The 16,620-nt window shown below is 46.9% G+C and overlaps 1 protein-coding gene across 2 annotated transcripts in view; it reads left to right on the forward strand.

Moving 5' to 3' along the window:
• The window catches only part of NR3C2 (nuclear receptor subfamily 3 group C member 2), a gene marked incomplete at both ends in the record, with an annotated part of 287,239 nt that overhangs the window by 244,701 nt on the left and 25,918 nt on the right, over nucleotides 1–16,620 (forward strand). For both annotated transcript variants that reach the window (XM_084246418.1, XM_084246419.1), the window contains one exon: nucleotides 15,144–15,274. In XM_084246418.1, coding sequence (XP_084102544.1) covers nucleotides 15,144–15,274 — 131 coding nt within the window. The remainder of the gene's footprint in view (nucleotides 1–15,143; nucleotides 15,275–16,620) is intronic.

Raw genomic sequence — 16,620 nt, forward strand, 5'->3', positions numbered from 1 at the left:
ATCGCTGCCCCGTAACCGTCCAGCATCCTTGTATACGGCCACGAGAGAGCGGTGTTGCAAATGCTGTGCTGGGTTGTTGGATTTTTTTTTTTTAAGATTTATTTAATTATTTATTTATACAAGCACTGGGTTCAGTCAGAAGCGCGGGAGGGTGAGAGAATTCACCAGAGCCAGAGCGGGGAGCAGAGCAGGCAGAAGGACCGAAGTACACTGCTGAGGGGAGCAGCGGGCGGCAGGAGAGGTCTGCGCGCCATGTGGGACCCTCCTCCGGTGGCCGGGGAGCAGCCGGGGATCGAACCGGCACTGCAGAGGCTGCGGGCAGCTTCGCAACCCAGCGCTCAAGCACTGCGCCACTGGGGAGGCCCTGGGTTGTTGGATTTTTTAATTATTAATTTTCTTTCGTCGTCATTAATTTTCAGACATTGATTTCTCCCCTCACGTGTAGACCCATCGCCCCCATCCCTTGTGCTCCTTCCTCCCCTGGGATGACGCCTCTCCCTCCCCCACCCCGATGAAAAGCTAGGCTGAGATTTTAATGGATCCTTTGAGAGGCGTCCCCAGGATCTCTGCTTGGCCACACGGACCCCCTTCTCCTTTGATAGATGCAGCCCGTGACTCTTGCTGTCCGCTCCGCGCAGGAGGGAGACGCTGACTCACCTTCTGTCTCAGCCCACACTTTCCCTGATTCAGACAGGTCTCGCCTGACCCCCGGAGCAGTGCAGACCCCTCTGGCCAGCCCCTCCCATGAAGTCACATTTGCTTTCTTCCTGCTCATCTCCTGCCCCTCAGGGAGAGCAGAGCCCAGGCTGTCAGTTATCTTCGCTCTGCCAGCGCCTAGAGTGTGGTCTGGCATTGGTCTTGATGAACTAATTAATTTTAAAATGCCATTTTCAGCGTTATTTCCTGCTGTTCGCCTGCGCCGGCCAAATTAGCCTTATTTTCCCTCACTCCACAACTCGCTGCAGGCTCGTTCCTGGACTGTGGAGCTGGGTTCTCCGGCAGCTGCACACAGCGTAGAACTTTGGGGTCTGGAGCAATGTTGGTTTCATTAGGTGGTTTCAGGGACTGAAGACCAATCATATCACTGTCTTTTCTCTGCTAAGACCTTGGTTCCTAACATTTTCATCCTCCCTCCGTTGACCCAGCCAGAAGGACACTTCCTGTGGACTTCTCTTACCATCGAAGTTCCCAATAAACGCCCCCCACACACACACATCACTTGTTTTCTAGATTAAGCATTTGGTGCTTTTTTGTGTTGTTGGGTGTGTATGTATTTTTCCTATTCTAGATGTACTGTGACTGTTAGAGTAAAGAAAGTGTACTTTTCAAGCCTTTTCTATAGTGTCTAGCAAAATACTTTCTACATAATTGGTGCTCGGTGACTATTTATGGTTTGGTAATGAGTGTTCTAACTTCAAGGGTCAAAAAGCAAGATTCTTGCTGTGGGCTTACTCTCTGGGGCTTTGGGGGCTTAGCACTGGAACTTAATGAAAAGAATCCATTCTTGTTCAGCCTTCTTGTTCAACTTTGAGTTCAAGAACACTACTGTCCATAGCTCTCTCTGGCCTGGTGTTTCTCGCGCTTGAGAAATGTTCTAGGCAGTTAATGACATGGGGTGATTGCCAGCATCGTAGGAAATTAAAGCCAAACAAATAGGAGACTGCGAGCAGAGTGAACTGTTCCAGCTACATGAAACTATATTGGGATCACACAGCATAGCAGTGACATCAGAAATCTATCCAGGCTTTACTCTGGCTAACTAGAGGGCACTATTATTTTAAAGAGAAGTCAACACCAGTTTAAGCTCCTGTGTTATCTTTAAAAGGCTTAGTGAGGCGAATATTCACATGTTGCTTATTATTCCCATTGACATGCTTTAGGACTTCATCTCTCCCATGAAAAATACTCCTCAGCAGGCTTTTACATGAGGCATTTCATTGACAGATAATTAAATTTTCAGGCAGGTGTCATTGTCACTGTTTAATAACGATGCAGCTGCCGTCGCCAAGAGAGTCCAGAAGAGGATCCAGGGTCCCAGGGCTATTGACAGGCAGACCTAAGATTTGAGGGTTTCCCCCAAAAGTACCTGCTGTTTTCATTTTACCACCTGCCTCCTCTGCAAAGGAATGGGGACAGAAGAGTATAGAAGGTCCCTTCCAACCTCCTTTCATTTCTGCTTCTGTGATTTTGCTTTACCAACAAGGTAACTTATTCTTAGAACCATGAGAACTTGTGGTTAGAACCAGGCGGACTTAAAGGAGGAGATGACATTGTAAGTGAGCATCCTGGTCACTTCCCCTGAAGTGAAGTCTGAATCTCTTTATTTTCATTGTTGAGCTCAAAAGAAAATTGAGCACCAGGGCCTCCCGGTGGCGCAGCGGTTGAGCGCTGGGTTGCGAAGCTGCCCGCGGCCTCTGCGGCGCCGGTTCGATCCCCGGCTGCTCCCCGGCCACCGGAGGAGGGTCCCGCATGGCGCGCAGACCTCTCCTGCCGCCCGCTGCTCCCCTCAGCAGTGTACTTCGGTCCTTCTGCCTGCTCTGCTCCCCGCTCCAGCTCTGGTGAATTCTCTCACCCTCCCGCGCTTCTGACTGTACCCAGTGCTTGTGTAAATAAATAAATAAATCTTTAAAAAAAAAAAAAAAGGAAAAAAGAAAATTGAGCACCGGCCAGTGTCCATCCAGTCCGTGGTGAACACTGAGGAGCCCGACAGTATGCAAAGGGCTGTGGCTATTGTAGGGAGTCCCACGAAGCGAAAGCCCCCGTTCCTGTTCCCACCCTCTAGAATTCTCCCAGGCTGTCGGTGAGTTATGACAAGGGGCGGAACTAGTGGACCAATAAGATGAAGCTCACGGCAAGTGACAAATGAGCTTTCTTTCAGGTGGGTGCGCCAGGGGCCCAAGGGAGCAAGGAAGCTTCCCTGCAGAGTCACCAAACTGGCTTAAAGGCTGTCCTGGCTTTCAGGAGGGTTAGCCCTGGGTCAGGCATAGTAACGAGGTTGCACAGCCCCGCCGCGAGGAGCTGGACCCGAAAGGGCGCAGGGGTGGGTGTGTGAGAGGCAGAATTGTTGCTGTGGAGCCGTAGGGTCCTGAGGAACGAGGGGCTCACACTTCAAACAAGGGGATCACTTCTCCCACATTCTTTTTTCTCCCTCGCCATTTCTGCCTCCCCTCCTTTCACTGCTGCTTGACCCTTTTCTACCCATTTTCTGGCTTGCTTTCCCTCCTGCCCCCTTCTCCTCCTCCTTCCCTTGCTCGGGCAGCGTGAGGCCGTGTCCCCCAGTAAAGCATTTACTGAAAAAAGTTACATTCCCGCATCATGGAAGTCGGGCCTGAGGAAGCTTTCATCCCTTTCCTGGGGAGAAGGAAGCGGGCTGTGCGCTGCTCTGCGGAGCGGGGTGAGGTCAGCGTGGAAGCCAGGGGGCGGCTCCGCTGGGCAGCTTTCCTTGCTCACTCGGCCAGGATCTGAGATGGGAAAATTTCGTTCACAAGCTCCACCAGGCCTGGTCTTAAAACCATTGGCCCGTCAGTGGCAGCAGTTACTTGAAAGAATGACTTTGCTGTTCTCATTTTCAGCAAAAATTTCTGCCCTTTGTCCTGTGGCAGAAAACACGGGCACCCACTAGCTGTCTGCATGCCCCAAGTCCCAGGTGCCGAGCAGGGCGGGGTGGAGCGGGGTGGAGCGGGGTGGCACTTGCCTCTGCGCAGGGAGCTGGGGCCTGCAGGGGGCTTGGCTATGGCTGGAGGGTCCTTCTGCTTTTGTATCTCCTTTTGAAGGGTTGGCTTTAACGCCTCTGAGCCCCCTGAGCAAGGCACACAGAAACCCAACGGGTCGTGTGCTTGTGAAAGAGGAGCTCATGCCTGTCGCCCTGAGGTGAGAGGAAGTTCAGGAGTCCAGAGCATTTCACGGGAGAAAGGGACGCATTAGCCCTGCGCTCAGCTCTCTGGAAAAGCGATTGTCCCCAGCGGGGGAGCATGGCTGCACCCCCAGCCTTCAGGAGTCCCCGAGGCCGCACAGGAAAGGCCATCCCTCCCGGTGGCCTGCAGTTTCCTCACTACTTCCCACAGCCACGAACCATGTGGTTGTTCAGAATGTCCTGAACAAAATCTGCTTTGTGACAGATGTGCAGAATCAGTAACCAGAAAGGACATGCGGCTAATCTCTAATTAATTAATTGAGTTGAACACCTTTTTTTTTTTTTCCAGGCAGATGATTTATCAGCTTTTAGCAGGATTCAAACAAAAGAAACTACCTTCCTCCCAGAGTGAGGGGACCCAAAAATGGATTCATGAGTTGAATCCCCATTGGATTCATGAGTTGAATTGTGTCTGTGGTAAACGGACTCTGGAGGCGTTAGCTGTTTTCTTCTCCCAAAACGAGACTTGCAAGTGCAGGGAGGGAATCTGAGATCCTGTACAGTGAACACAGTCACTTTCTCGCCCCCACAGCCCCCCGCCCCCCGCGTGCACACACTGCTGTGTCACCTCTGCGGGTGTCAGCCACGCCCGCAGTGCCCTCAGAAGCACGGTTGCTCCCCAGCCTTTTGCAGAGTAAATGTCCTTCCTTATAACCCACGCCTGCTTCTGCTCCCAAGAATAATGTGCTTCTTGCTCCGGGAAGAATATGACTCCCAGCAGCTTAATACACATTCTTGATTCTGCTAGGGAAGAGTGATTCGCTATCACCTTTTACCCAAACAGTAGCCTCGCAACACTTCTAAACTCAGCAATTAGCTTTTTTCTTGAAGAGTGCGCAGATAATGAGCAGGAGTCTTCCCTGCTCCGGCTCCGTCTTACAGGTGAGGCAGCTACGGCCGTGCGGTGAAATGTAGTGTTGCCTTTGAGTGCGTACCCCACTCGCCCCTGCTTGGAGCAGCAATCGCTCCCTGAAGGGGTTGGTCTTCTAGGAACCCTCTGTGTGCTGCACATCGTTGCATTTCCAGAAACTTGGTGTTAAAGTCTAGAGCCGACCAACATGAGGCTTGAGAATGAAAAACCAAATTCTTTCATTAGCAAAAATTGTTCTTTTGTGTCCTTTCTGGTTGTGGTGATTCTGGTAATAAGTTGTATTAGCTGGGTTGGCATTTATTAAGAGCTCATTAGATTCCAAGCATGCTGGTGGGTGCTTTGACCTTAATGTAGCAGCTCAGAGTGCAGGCCTGGGGTGCAAATCCTGCAATGCTATTTTCAGGGCTGTTTGACTTTCTGTCTTTTTAGTCTGCAATAAGTAAGGCACTTTAGTCAAGAACTAGAACGTGCTCCTCTGTTGGGAACATACATAACCCTCTATCCCAAACCTAGAATCAAAACATTTGGCTCACTAGGTCTTTCTGGTGGGTAATCAGGCTGGGCTGTGTGCCCGCTGTTAGGAGGTGTTCATCCACTTGCTGATGCCACAGGCCCCCGCTCACCCTATGGATGATCTACAGTGAGCTGTTTCTCCGCTGTCCTTGCTGTGTTCCTCACCTTGCTTTAGAGTGAGAAATTAGTCACGTGTTTCCAGAATAGACGCCCCCAGGTGAGAGGAGAAGGAGACTCATGAAAAGTGGCTTGGAAATCACCTCCCTGAGTGAACTATATTGTAACTGGCCCCTGAGGCAACTCACAAGTGAGTGAACACTCGCATTCAACCTTCGGTCAAGGCAGAACATTTTTGTAATGGGATTTATCACGGTTCCACCCAGTTTCACTTTCTCTCCAATCTGAATTTTCACAGTGGGTTATGGCTGTGTGTTTTCTTTCCTCTACCAAAAGAAACTGACCTGTGTAAATATTTAAAAATCTAAGGTGCAAAGGAATGTTTTTACCAAAAGACTATATATAAAATTTATGATCCAAAAAAATGTTTCTTCTAGACTTCTAGCACCATCCATGGCCACGGATGGTTGCCATTGTAACCAGGCCCCATCTAGATTTTTAGATTGTGTTGTTTTGACCCGTGGTACATCCCTAAGTCAGTGGAAATTATGATGCTAAGTTCAGGGCCAGTTCTGTAAAAAACACAGCCCTTCTGGAACATCAATTAAGGTGACAAACACAACACTGAATTACCTTTTAACTACTACTAGAATTGACCATGTCATGTTCATAGAGACCATGTGAATGTGTGGGAGACCACGGGAGGCCACGCCCTGCAGGGCAGTCCAGCAAAGCAAACCACAAACATTCTCCAGCGATTCCTAGGCCCGAGTGACTGAGTTCTGCCCTGGTGGGAACTGAATGATATAATACCATAAAAATGAACAGACATCAAAAATGCAACTAGAGGCCTCCCTGGTGGCGCAAGGGGTTAAGCACAGCACTGTGAAGCTACCTGCAGCCTCTGTAGCACGAGTTCAGTCCACAGCCAGGGAGCTACCCACATGGCCCAGCAGACCTCTGCTGGCTGTCCTGTTGCCCCCCTCAGCAGTGCATTTCAGTAGACCCACCTGTTCTGCTCCCCACTCTGTCTCTGGTGAATCCTCTCACCCCCCTTCACCTCTGGCCTGTACCCCAGTGCTTGTATGCATAAATAAATAGATCTTAAAAAGAAAACTGCAACTAGCACAGGGTCCTCCTATGGATATATCTTTCTCAGTTAAGGAAAAATCTAGTAAGACCATGAAAAAATTTCTAACCGTCAACTGGAAGGATTTGAATGCTCAAATTGAGGTCATTTTTATTCTAATTAAGGTTTGAGGGGGAAAAAACCGTGTCTGCATGCTGTTTTTTAGGAGAATAACAAGCCTGAGACAGGGACCATCTGTTACACTGACCAAGTAACAAGATGTTAGATTTATTCAGACATAATGGTGTGGTTTGCAGTATCAGACATGAGGTCTGGTCTTCAGATCTGCTGTGGTCTGTGCGTGCACCACAGCACTCAGGGTATTTAGCTCTGTTCTAAGATTGATGCTCTTTCTGCATACATCCTAACCGTTTAACACATGCTCATGAGCGTGTGCACACACACACACACAATCTACAGGCAATTTTTGGACCTCATAGTGTGTCAGCCACCATGTTTGTTAAGAGGCCTCTTGAAACTCCAAGGACTTCTAGGAGCTCAGCCTGGAAGGAGCGTTGCTTTGTTTTGGTGATATATCTATTTCAATAGCAACTCAAAGGTGAAGCCCAATGGATGTACCTGCTCTGCCAATGTCTTATTAACTGGAAAGACACAGACCTTACAAAGATGAGAGTTGTCTATTTTTTAGTCAAAGAATGAAACATTCCAAAGGGTTTTGTTTTGTTTTTGTCATTATTTACTAAGTAAGGGGCGCCTGATATACCTGCAGGTTACTTAGGTGACAGCATACAGTTCAGGACAGTATTGCTAAAGGATCTTGAGTTTGCAGTCACAGGGTCCCTGTGCAAGGCTCCCACTGGGGCAGGATCTGAGACCCTCCTGTGCTTTGGTTTTCATAAAATCAGCCCATGTGGATGGGTTGTGTTCACTAAATGTCAATTCTTGGAAAGAGAAAGGATGTGATAAAGAGAGTTCCATTTTCTCTTCCCCGTTTAGGATACTACAATTACAGACAGACCTTCGAGGAACTGTTTCTGAAATTATGGTTTATTAGGGAATCATTAGTTTTCCTGCTTTCAAAAAGCATACAGCACTGCCTTACTAAAATCAGATACATAGACTAAAAATCCATCAAGACACACAAAGGCGAAAGGCAAGTAATAAAAATAGAAAAAGAGAGTTGATCCAAAAGAAGAATGGATGAAAAGCTTGATCTTAAGTGAAATATTTAATAATTAAACATCTTAATTTCTTAATCACAATCAAACCATAGCAAGTAAACTCATGGGTTGCAATGATTTTGTTTTAATTTTTGTGATAAAAACCCACATCATAAAATTTACCATCTTAACCATTTTTTAAACTATACGGGTACAATAATGCTGAACACATTACTATTTCCCACTGCTCAGTCCCAGCTGCTGGTAACATCCTACTTTCTGTTTGCAGTATCTATCATTTGTAACTGGCTTATTTCACTTGGTGTCACGCCCTCCAAGTCCATCAGGCCATAGTCTATGTCAGAATATCCTTCCTTTTTAAGGCTGAGTAATATTCCACTGTATGCATGTTCAACATGTTGTTTACCGTTTATCTATTTGCCTTGCTTTCACCTGTTGGACATGGCAAATAATGCTGCTGTGAACAAGGCTGTTCAGGGAACTGCTTTCAGTTCTGGCAGAGTCTTCCAGAGCAGTGACATGAGTCTTTTTGTAAGGATGATGGGGACAGAAAATACAAGTCATTCCAGCAGCCAACTTACAGAGATCTGGGGCTCTTCCAGCTGGCCTGCTTCTCCAGGCAGCGGTCAGTAAAGGCTGATGTTATAAACACTGTCTCGGTAAGAAGTGCTGCCTTGGAGGCCTGTCTTTAGGACTTTCTGGTGGCCTGGCTTCACGCCAGGGGCCACCCACAGGTGGCCTACAAGAAGTGAGAGGGAAGCGTGCCCCTTTAACCGTCACCTCAACAGCGAAGTCCACTGAGCTCATGACAAGATCATTGCCAAGTTGAGAATGGAGCTGGCTGGTGCGGGCTTGGAACAGCTGGGTGGCAGGTTTGAAACCATCACACCAGTTCCCAGGTTGGAGCAGAGCGAGCCCAGCTTGCATCCTCACAGTCCCCGGCCAGAGCAGGAGATATCCCCACAGGCCTCTAACCAAGGCCCTCAGCTCCTGAGCATAGCGGCTGCCATGCCTGCAAGGTTTTGGGGTTTAGGCTGATCAGATACAGACTTCTATCTGAGGAGAACATGAATAGGACCCCAGGACTGTGTCTCGTTTAGGGCAAGAATTTCCCTAATCACTGCCTGCAGATGGACCTGCAGATACCAACCAAATTTTGGGCGTACATTGTTGGCAGAGTCTGGATAAGCGAGCACCTGAATACTGATGGAGCAGGGTCTCCTGACAGTGGCTGGCTAGTGGTTTTGATGGACTTTTCTCTGATGTGAAACAGGGTGACACTATTAGCATAGAATGATAGCAAGAGGGCTTGGGTCTGATAACTCCAAAAGCTCTTCAGATTATTTAGCTACTAAGTTAAAAAGCAAGCAATTAGCATACAAATCTTTGCATCTTGACTGCCCTTCCACACCAATTTTAATAGGTTTTTTTCGTAAATCACACTCATTATGTGAATAAACAGCTGTCTCCAATCCCAAATTTCCTCACTAGCCGGGAATAAGATATCTTCTAACCCTGTCCTTATTCACTTTTGTGCCACACGAATCAGGTTTGGAAATGTTAGATTATTTAATATTTTAAAATTATGCCCAAATGATCATATGGTTGTAGTTGAGTTTAATGGATGTTCAGGATGAACATCCAGATGAAGTTATAAATAAAATAGGTTTCCTAGTTTGAGAAAATAGCAAATTTATAAAACCACTGAGATGTTTCATTCCCTTTGGTATTTTTTGTTTGTTTGTTTTCTGCAAAATATTTTACAACTGGCATTCTCACAAATTCTAATCCAAGGTCAAGGTCTGTGCACATTTTGGTGGTTGTACATTTATTTCTAAAAGGAGAATTTATCCTGTTCCTGCAAATGAGATGTTTAGAGATGAATGATAGGACCCAGGACTCAGAAACAGAGATGGACAGCTGTCCGTCAGGTCTGGGGTTGATTTTTAATACAGGGATTTTCTCACATCAAACCTCTCTAGCCATCTTTATTAGGCCACTGTCCGAGGTTGACTTTGACATTTACATTTATTTTTCAGAAGCTTTACTCAAAAGAAGACTTTATCTTTTATATTATTCTACTCAAAATGAAGTAAGACAAAAACTGAAGTACTTCAGTGAAGTGATACTGCACAGTTAACACTACCAGTTTCATACCAGAAGATTGTCTTTGTCTTCAGCTTCTTTGGGCACACTTCTGTGCCTTTAATCTAATTGTGCAAAAATGATGTGTGATATAAAATGTGTTTTTAAGATAGTCTATTTTCTTGAAATGTCAGGCTACATGGAGTCTACTGTACTCTGCATTTAGAGAACTCAATTTCATGCAGTGCAAATAGGAATGGTGTTTGAAAACACAAATCTAACTACATAATGGGGAGCAGAGGATAAACAAATGAGTGGATGTAATAAAGCATATGAGGTACCAAATATCACATTAGCTGTAGAGATACTCAGGGGAAGAGCTAACTTGGCTTGCTTGGGCTGGCAGCTTGGAAGGAGGAAAAGACCCAAGTGAAGTAAAAAATCTGGCCTTGGGTCCTGGCTGCTCTGTACGTGTTAATTCGTTGTCATGAGACTGAGGATAACTCTTCACCAGGGACTGAGAACTAACAAGAAGTCATGGTGCTTTGGGGCGTGGTAGGCACGCGGTGAGTGGTAGTGTGAGGACCGCACAGTTATTCAGGTAATGATTCTCAAACACGAGTTGGAGATGGTTTCTTTAGGTGTTTGGGCACACATCAACGTTCTGGTCTGTTTTCAAGTAGAATCTGAGACCTCTCTTTAACCTTTGATCGTCTGCGGATGTCTTGTTAACACATTGGACAAAGAAACACCTCGAACCAGAGGTGTTTTGTTCTCGTGTTCTGCTCTGTCAAGTCACTCCAACCTCCCAGAAAATCTCCACTGTCTCTGGTTTTTTTCTTGATTTACCATCTACTGTTTAAGTAACAATAATAGCAATTTTATTTTCCTTAAAAGACATTTTAAGAATTCAAATCTTACTAAGAATCATTCAAACCAAAAAAAAAAAAAAAAACAAACAAACATCATTTTGCTTCAACCCAAACAATCATTGGTCTCTCAAGGAGTTGTTCTTTCCCTATTTCCACAAAAAGAAAAGCTAACATTGGTGCAGTGCTTTTTTGGGGGATTATTGAAGTATCATTGACGTCTAGCCTGTATGCATCATTATCAATCCACGTGCATATAGACCAGCTCAAAGTCACCACTTAAAGTCCATCCCATCCTTTTCAGGCTTGACGCCTCATCCATCCACCCTCTCCCCTCCCCTCTGGTAGCTGGTGATTTAGTCTTATGGTCTAAAAGATCTATTTTCATTTCATACACTTCACTCACTGCATATGTTCCAGTGTGAGTGAGACCGGCGATGTGTTCTTCTCTCTGACTTTCTTCACTAAGCATAGTACCATCCGTGTTGCAGATGGAAGGATTTCTTTTCCAATAACTGGGTGGTCATCTCTTGTGTGCACAGACCACATCTTCTGTCCACTCATCTATCAATAGGCCCTTAGCTTGTTTCCAGCTCTTGGCTATTGTAAACAATGCTGCAGTGAAAATGGGTGCATATGTCTCAAATGAGTGTCTTAGCCTTCCTCGGGTGAATACCCAGATGTGGGATAACTGGACCGCATGGAATTTCTACTTTTAATTTTTTGGGGAAATCCATATTGCTTTCCATAATGACTTTGCACAGTGGTTGATCCTTTAAGAATGGTCACGCAGCTGCTTCCTACATTCCTGCAGGCTTGGGATGATGACTAGTAGCCTGCTTTTACATTGGCTACATCTGGTCTCAGAACCAACAGGGTCAAAGGTCCCAAAACCAGTGTGCTGAAGGGTTAGTGGGCTGCAGTAGCCAGGCCAGGCCCGGACTGCTGCTGGCTGGAGAGACTCTGAGGGCATCGTGCACGCAAGAGCACCGTGCAAGTCCCAGGTCCGTGCAAGCTGTGCTGGGTCCCCTGCACATTCTGGTCTGCAAGATGCTTTACCCCATTTCACCACCTAAATCTCTCCTGGGCTTATTTTTCTTTTTTGACAAACTTTTCAAGAAGTTGCCAATACTGTGTTTTTTTAGGCATTTGATCCTACTTTCTGTAAATTTGCAGCATTACCATTCTCTGATCATCGTCACCGTGTGCAAATCTGTATGTGTTCGGTTCGTTCGGTTGCCTGCGCTTCTTCTCTTTCGTGAAATATTTATTGAGCAGAGGTTGACACGTGCACTTGTCTGTCGTATCCCATTTGGCATCCAGAAAGGTTAATCAAACATGGATTCTGCCTTTAAGAAACTTAGTGTTGGCGATCAGAATGGTGGGACTGAACTGAGCCTTTTTTTGCCCTCTAAACACACAAAAATTCTGCATTTAAAAAATGCCCTGGATATATAGCCAAGCTCAAAAGAATAAAAAAGTTCAGGAACAGAGACTTCACAGCCAGAGCAGTTTAACATGGAGGCAGCACTACAGTGACCCAATGACTAGGGGATGCCGATAAGTGCCTTATGGGAACAGGGAGACAAGAGTAAGTTAAGAATCCAGCAAGCCTGGGGGCTGAGATGGGAACCCCGGCATAAAGTTGGTCTCTGCAGAGATTCCTCTGACTGTGAACCAGGACAGAGGACTCAACAGCCAGCATGCCCAGGAAGCTGAAAGTAATCAGAAACCCAAGCCTGCACGACATCAAGTGCACAGTCTAAATTTAAACTATGCACATCTTGCAAAAAGCAGTTAAATGGAGAAATTAGAATAAAAAGTGACCCAGGACAAGTGACATGCTTATACCCTGATAGTTACAAAAGCTAAAACTTCACGTAGCAGCCCTTCCACAGGAGCCTGGGATTCACCCAAAGGACAATACCCGTTAGCACCGTCCCTTAATAGCAAAGCATGCGCATGAAATGCATTCAGAAAAACTGAATTGAAAAACTGAAACTGTGCTTCCCCTGGTGGTGCAGCAGTTGAGCGCTGGGCTGCAAAGCTGCCTGCAGCCTCAGCAGCGCCGGTTCAATCCCCAGCCGCCGGACGAAGGTCCCACATGGCGCGCAGACCTCTCCTGGTGCCCGCTGCTCCCCTCAGCAGTGTACTTCGGTCCTTCTGCCTGTTCTGCTCCCCGCTCTGGCGGATTCTCTCACCCTCTCGCACTTCTGACTATACCCAGTGCTTGTATAAATAAATAAATAAAATCTTTAAAAAACAAAAAAACTGAAACTATCAAATAAGCACGTTAGACGTTTTTGCAGCTATAATAAAGATATAATGTAGAGAAAGGAGATATATTGACCCTAAGGTAAAAAATTTAGGTGAACTTTAGATTTTTAAACATACAAGCTCATGATTTAATAATTATTGGAAGAGTAAAAGTGAAATGGACACCTTCTAAATCCAATAAAGAAGCAAAGAGGGGCTTTTTTTTTTTTTTTTTTTTAAGTTGGAGCAGTCCAATCAAAGCAAGGAAAGGAAGGAGAAAAAGAACAAAGTTCAAATGGTGGGAAAAAATCCAACTATATCAGTAAATATGGTAAATGAAAAACAGATTAAACTGAGCTGTTAAAATACAGAGACAGATTTTTTTAATCCAGCTTTTTTCTGTTTATAAGAGACATGTGTGAAATATAATTATGTGGGAAGTTTGAAATTTAGGGACTGTGAAAGGGGCATATCAGGCAAGTTTTAAAGCGAAAGAAAAAGACAGGAAGGGAGGAGGGAGAATATTAATCAGACAAAATTTTAAGGCAAAAAATAATGCTGTGACTAAAGATGTTCTTTGTCAAAAGGCTGGCAAAAAATACATCAGGAGACGCATCTCCTAAGAAAACCCCATTTCTACCCGAAAGAAATGGCCAGCCAGCAAATCTTTGAAAAAGAATCAACTTCTCAGGATAATGAAAATGCAAATAAAAGCAACAATGCGATTGCCCTTTCACCCCTGTCGGATGGCAAGTCAGCGTAAACCGGATGATGGCCGCGTGGGCCGGAGGTGGACCAGAAGGACTAGCTTCTGGCCTCACGCTGGAGTGAAAGGGCAGATGTGCCCAAATCTGTGACTCAGCAGTTCTGTTCCACGCTGTGTCCTAGGCCGTGCACGAGGATGCATCACAGAAACAGCTGGAAAGAGGAAGGGACCCACGCGCCCATCAGTAGTGGCGCAGATAAAGAAACTGTAAAGAAATGAAACTTGCAGCAATGGAAATGGATTAACTTAGAGACGCCTGTACGCAAATGGACACGCCTCAAAGTGGCAAGACTGCGGAAGAATAGGTTGCAGGAGAAGATGCATGTCTGACTTCCAGTGTGCAGAGAGCAGAGCAGCCCTGTGTCTTGCAGATGCATGCGTACACGGAGTATGTTACAATACATGCATCTGAGAAGGAGGGATGATCAGAGCGGGCTGTTCTCTCTCCTTGAATGAGGATGATGAGTGGGAACATGGAGGGCGGCTGAGTGAACCTTGACTTTGCCATGTTGAACAGTTAAAGATCGGAGGATAGCCTGGCAACATTACGTGTTATTTACATCGTGGGTTCTGGGTGGTAGTGCCGTAGGCTCATTGTGGGGAGAGCAGAGATACTCATAATCATGCAGCATCAGTGTCCTCTGTTACGCTGTGCGTCCCTTACAGCTGGCTTCCAGAGTTGAGAGGAGAGAGATTTCTGCCAGCTGCATGGACGCAGAGTGTGTCGGCAGGTGTCATGTCTTTATCAAGTCCTTCCCTGCTTGTCACTCTGGTTATCACGAAGCAGGACTTTCTCAGGGCTGCCCAAAAGATCTGCTATGTTGAGAAAAGAAAATCTACGTAACAAAGCAATGCTTTGCTTACTTTACAGAGTAAGAAGAAAAGCCAACTTCAGTTGACACATAATGTCGATTTTTATGGAAACATTTAGATTCCTGGCGGGAGAGGGGTGGCGGGTTGTTTGAAGGGCAATGTGCAGTTATCACACCCACCCGGCCAAATGCTTTCTCCCTTTATCACAGACATTTCCCCCGGACTCTCACCCTTTAAAGTGTTGGCTAATTCCCCTTTGTCTGTGGGGTGCTGCAGGTCACTTCCATGTGGAAATAGGCCAGGCTTGCCCTCGACCCATCCTGGCAAATGATAAGTGTTCGGAAATGATCTCCATATAGCCCGCACTCGGCCAGCCGCTGTTACTCTTGACGTCAGATGAAGTAATGGCACACTTCGGGAAAGGCTGGCTTCCGTGCTTCTGACACAGTCTTACAGGGTACTAGTAAATAGCCCAGCTGAGGGTTCTAGAAGCAATTTGCCACTTCCCGTGAAAGGCATCAAACTCATCTTTAAAGTACACCTCTGCTCCAGGTTGACACCAAAGGAAAACTCTGACTCAGATCTCATATTAAGCTGCCTTGAGCTGCCAGGGAGGATGTGATAATGAACTCCACTTCTCAGTCTTGTTTCTTTCTCGTCCTCTTGCAGAGAGAAGATGCATCAGTCAGCCATGTATGAGCTCTGCCAGGGGATGCACCAGATCAGCCTCCAGTTCGTCCGCCTGCAGCTCACCTTTGAGGAATACACCATCATGAAGGTCCTGCTGCTGCTCAGCACAGGTAAATCTAGGGCACTTTTTCTGAACTGCCAGGCCCCCTTCCCTTAGGAGGGTGGACCATCTGCAGAGTCAGGTCAACCCGCACCTGAGCCCGCAGGTGTATGACACAGATGACAGGGTGGGCAGGGCCTGGATGTCGGGCGCACTGAGCTACTTGCAGCCTCTCCCTCCACCCGTCCATCTCTCCAGGCACACCGCTGGCCAGGTTCCATGTTGTTAGCATGTGGTGGGTTTGGGGGAGTTTATGCAGTGAAATAAATTCACAGATCATTTCAACACATTGGGAAGGGGATTATCCACATTGAGAGAAAAAGTATCAGGGTCACTCAGAGAAGGAAGGAGTCTATTCTGGGGATCAGGAAGAGGCCTCTGGTGAAGCTGAATCGTGGGGAGCTTTGCAAGAGCTCTAGGTGGTTGGCTGTGAGGCGGGAGCTGGCATTCCTGTTGGGAACAAATGGTGGGAATGAGTGTGGGATGGGGTGGAGGGCCCAGCCAGGCAGCAGCGCTCTGACCCAGGGCATTGTTTCACCTCCTCATTTCTTCATTTTATTTCTGTACCCATCTAACTTTTCACTGAGCAGAAGCAGCCATTGTAAGGGTGTAGTCAGAAGCGATGCGGGTGTTGAGCACAGAGAAATGACTAGGATATTAGGGAGGCCTTGAGGAGACATGTGCTGATGCCGGGCTTGGAGCCAATTTTATGGGACTAAAAGGTGTTCCAGTTCAGAGGGGCTTGTTTTCAGGTAGAGGTCGGCAGATAGGGAAGCCTGGGGCTGGGACGCAGAGGACAGGTTTGGGATTGAGATAAGAACTTGACGTGCAGAAGGCGAGCATCTAAGCTCCACGGTGAGTGTGGTTGCCGAAACACAGGAAGGAGCATCAGAGGGCAACAGAGGCCCAACTGTCACAGGTGGTGAAATGGGGCAGCCAAGCCCCGTTTCCAGTGGGGCGCAGCTTAGAGTGGAGCTTCCACAGAGAAAGTTGGGACTCTGCGCGAAGCCTGCTGGAGCAGCCCATACATAGGCCTTGGGCAGGCGCCAGGGTCAGAGCCCTGTGCCTTGATGGGAAGCTTCTGGAACTGAGTGTGATGGTGATGGCCTAAAGGGCCAGAGGAGATGAGAGAGGACAGGTCACACAGTAGCCCACAAAGTTTCCAAGGGGGACAGAAGCCTCTGAGGATGCTTACATCTATGAGGGCAAGACCAGGAGCCAGTGTGGAGAGGAAATCTCTGAACCAGTGTTGTGGCCACAGGGGAAACTGAGGCATGTTCTGGATGCCAAGGATGCCATGGCCCGTGGCATGGAGGGTGGCGAGTGGCCATGTGAAGCAGAAGCATGTCCGGCGTG

The sequence above is a fragment of the Talpa europaea genome (genome assembly GCF_964194135.1).
Source record: "Talpa europaea genome assembly, chromosome: 10".
Lineage (NCBI taxonomy): Eukaryota > Metazoa > Chordata > Mammalia > Eulipotyphla > Talpidae > Talpa > Talpa europaea.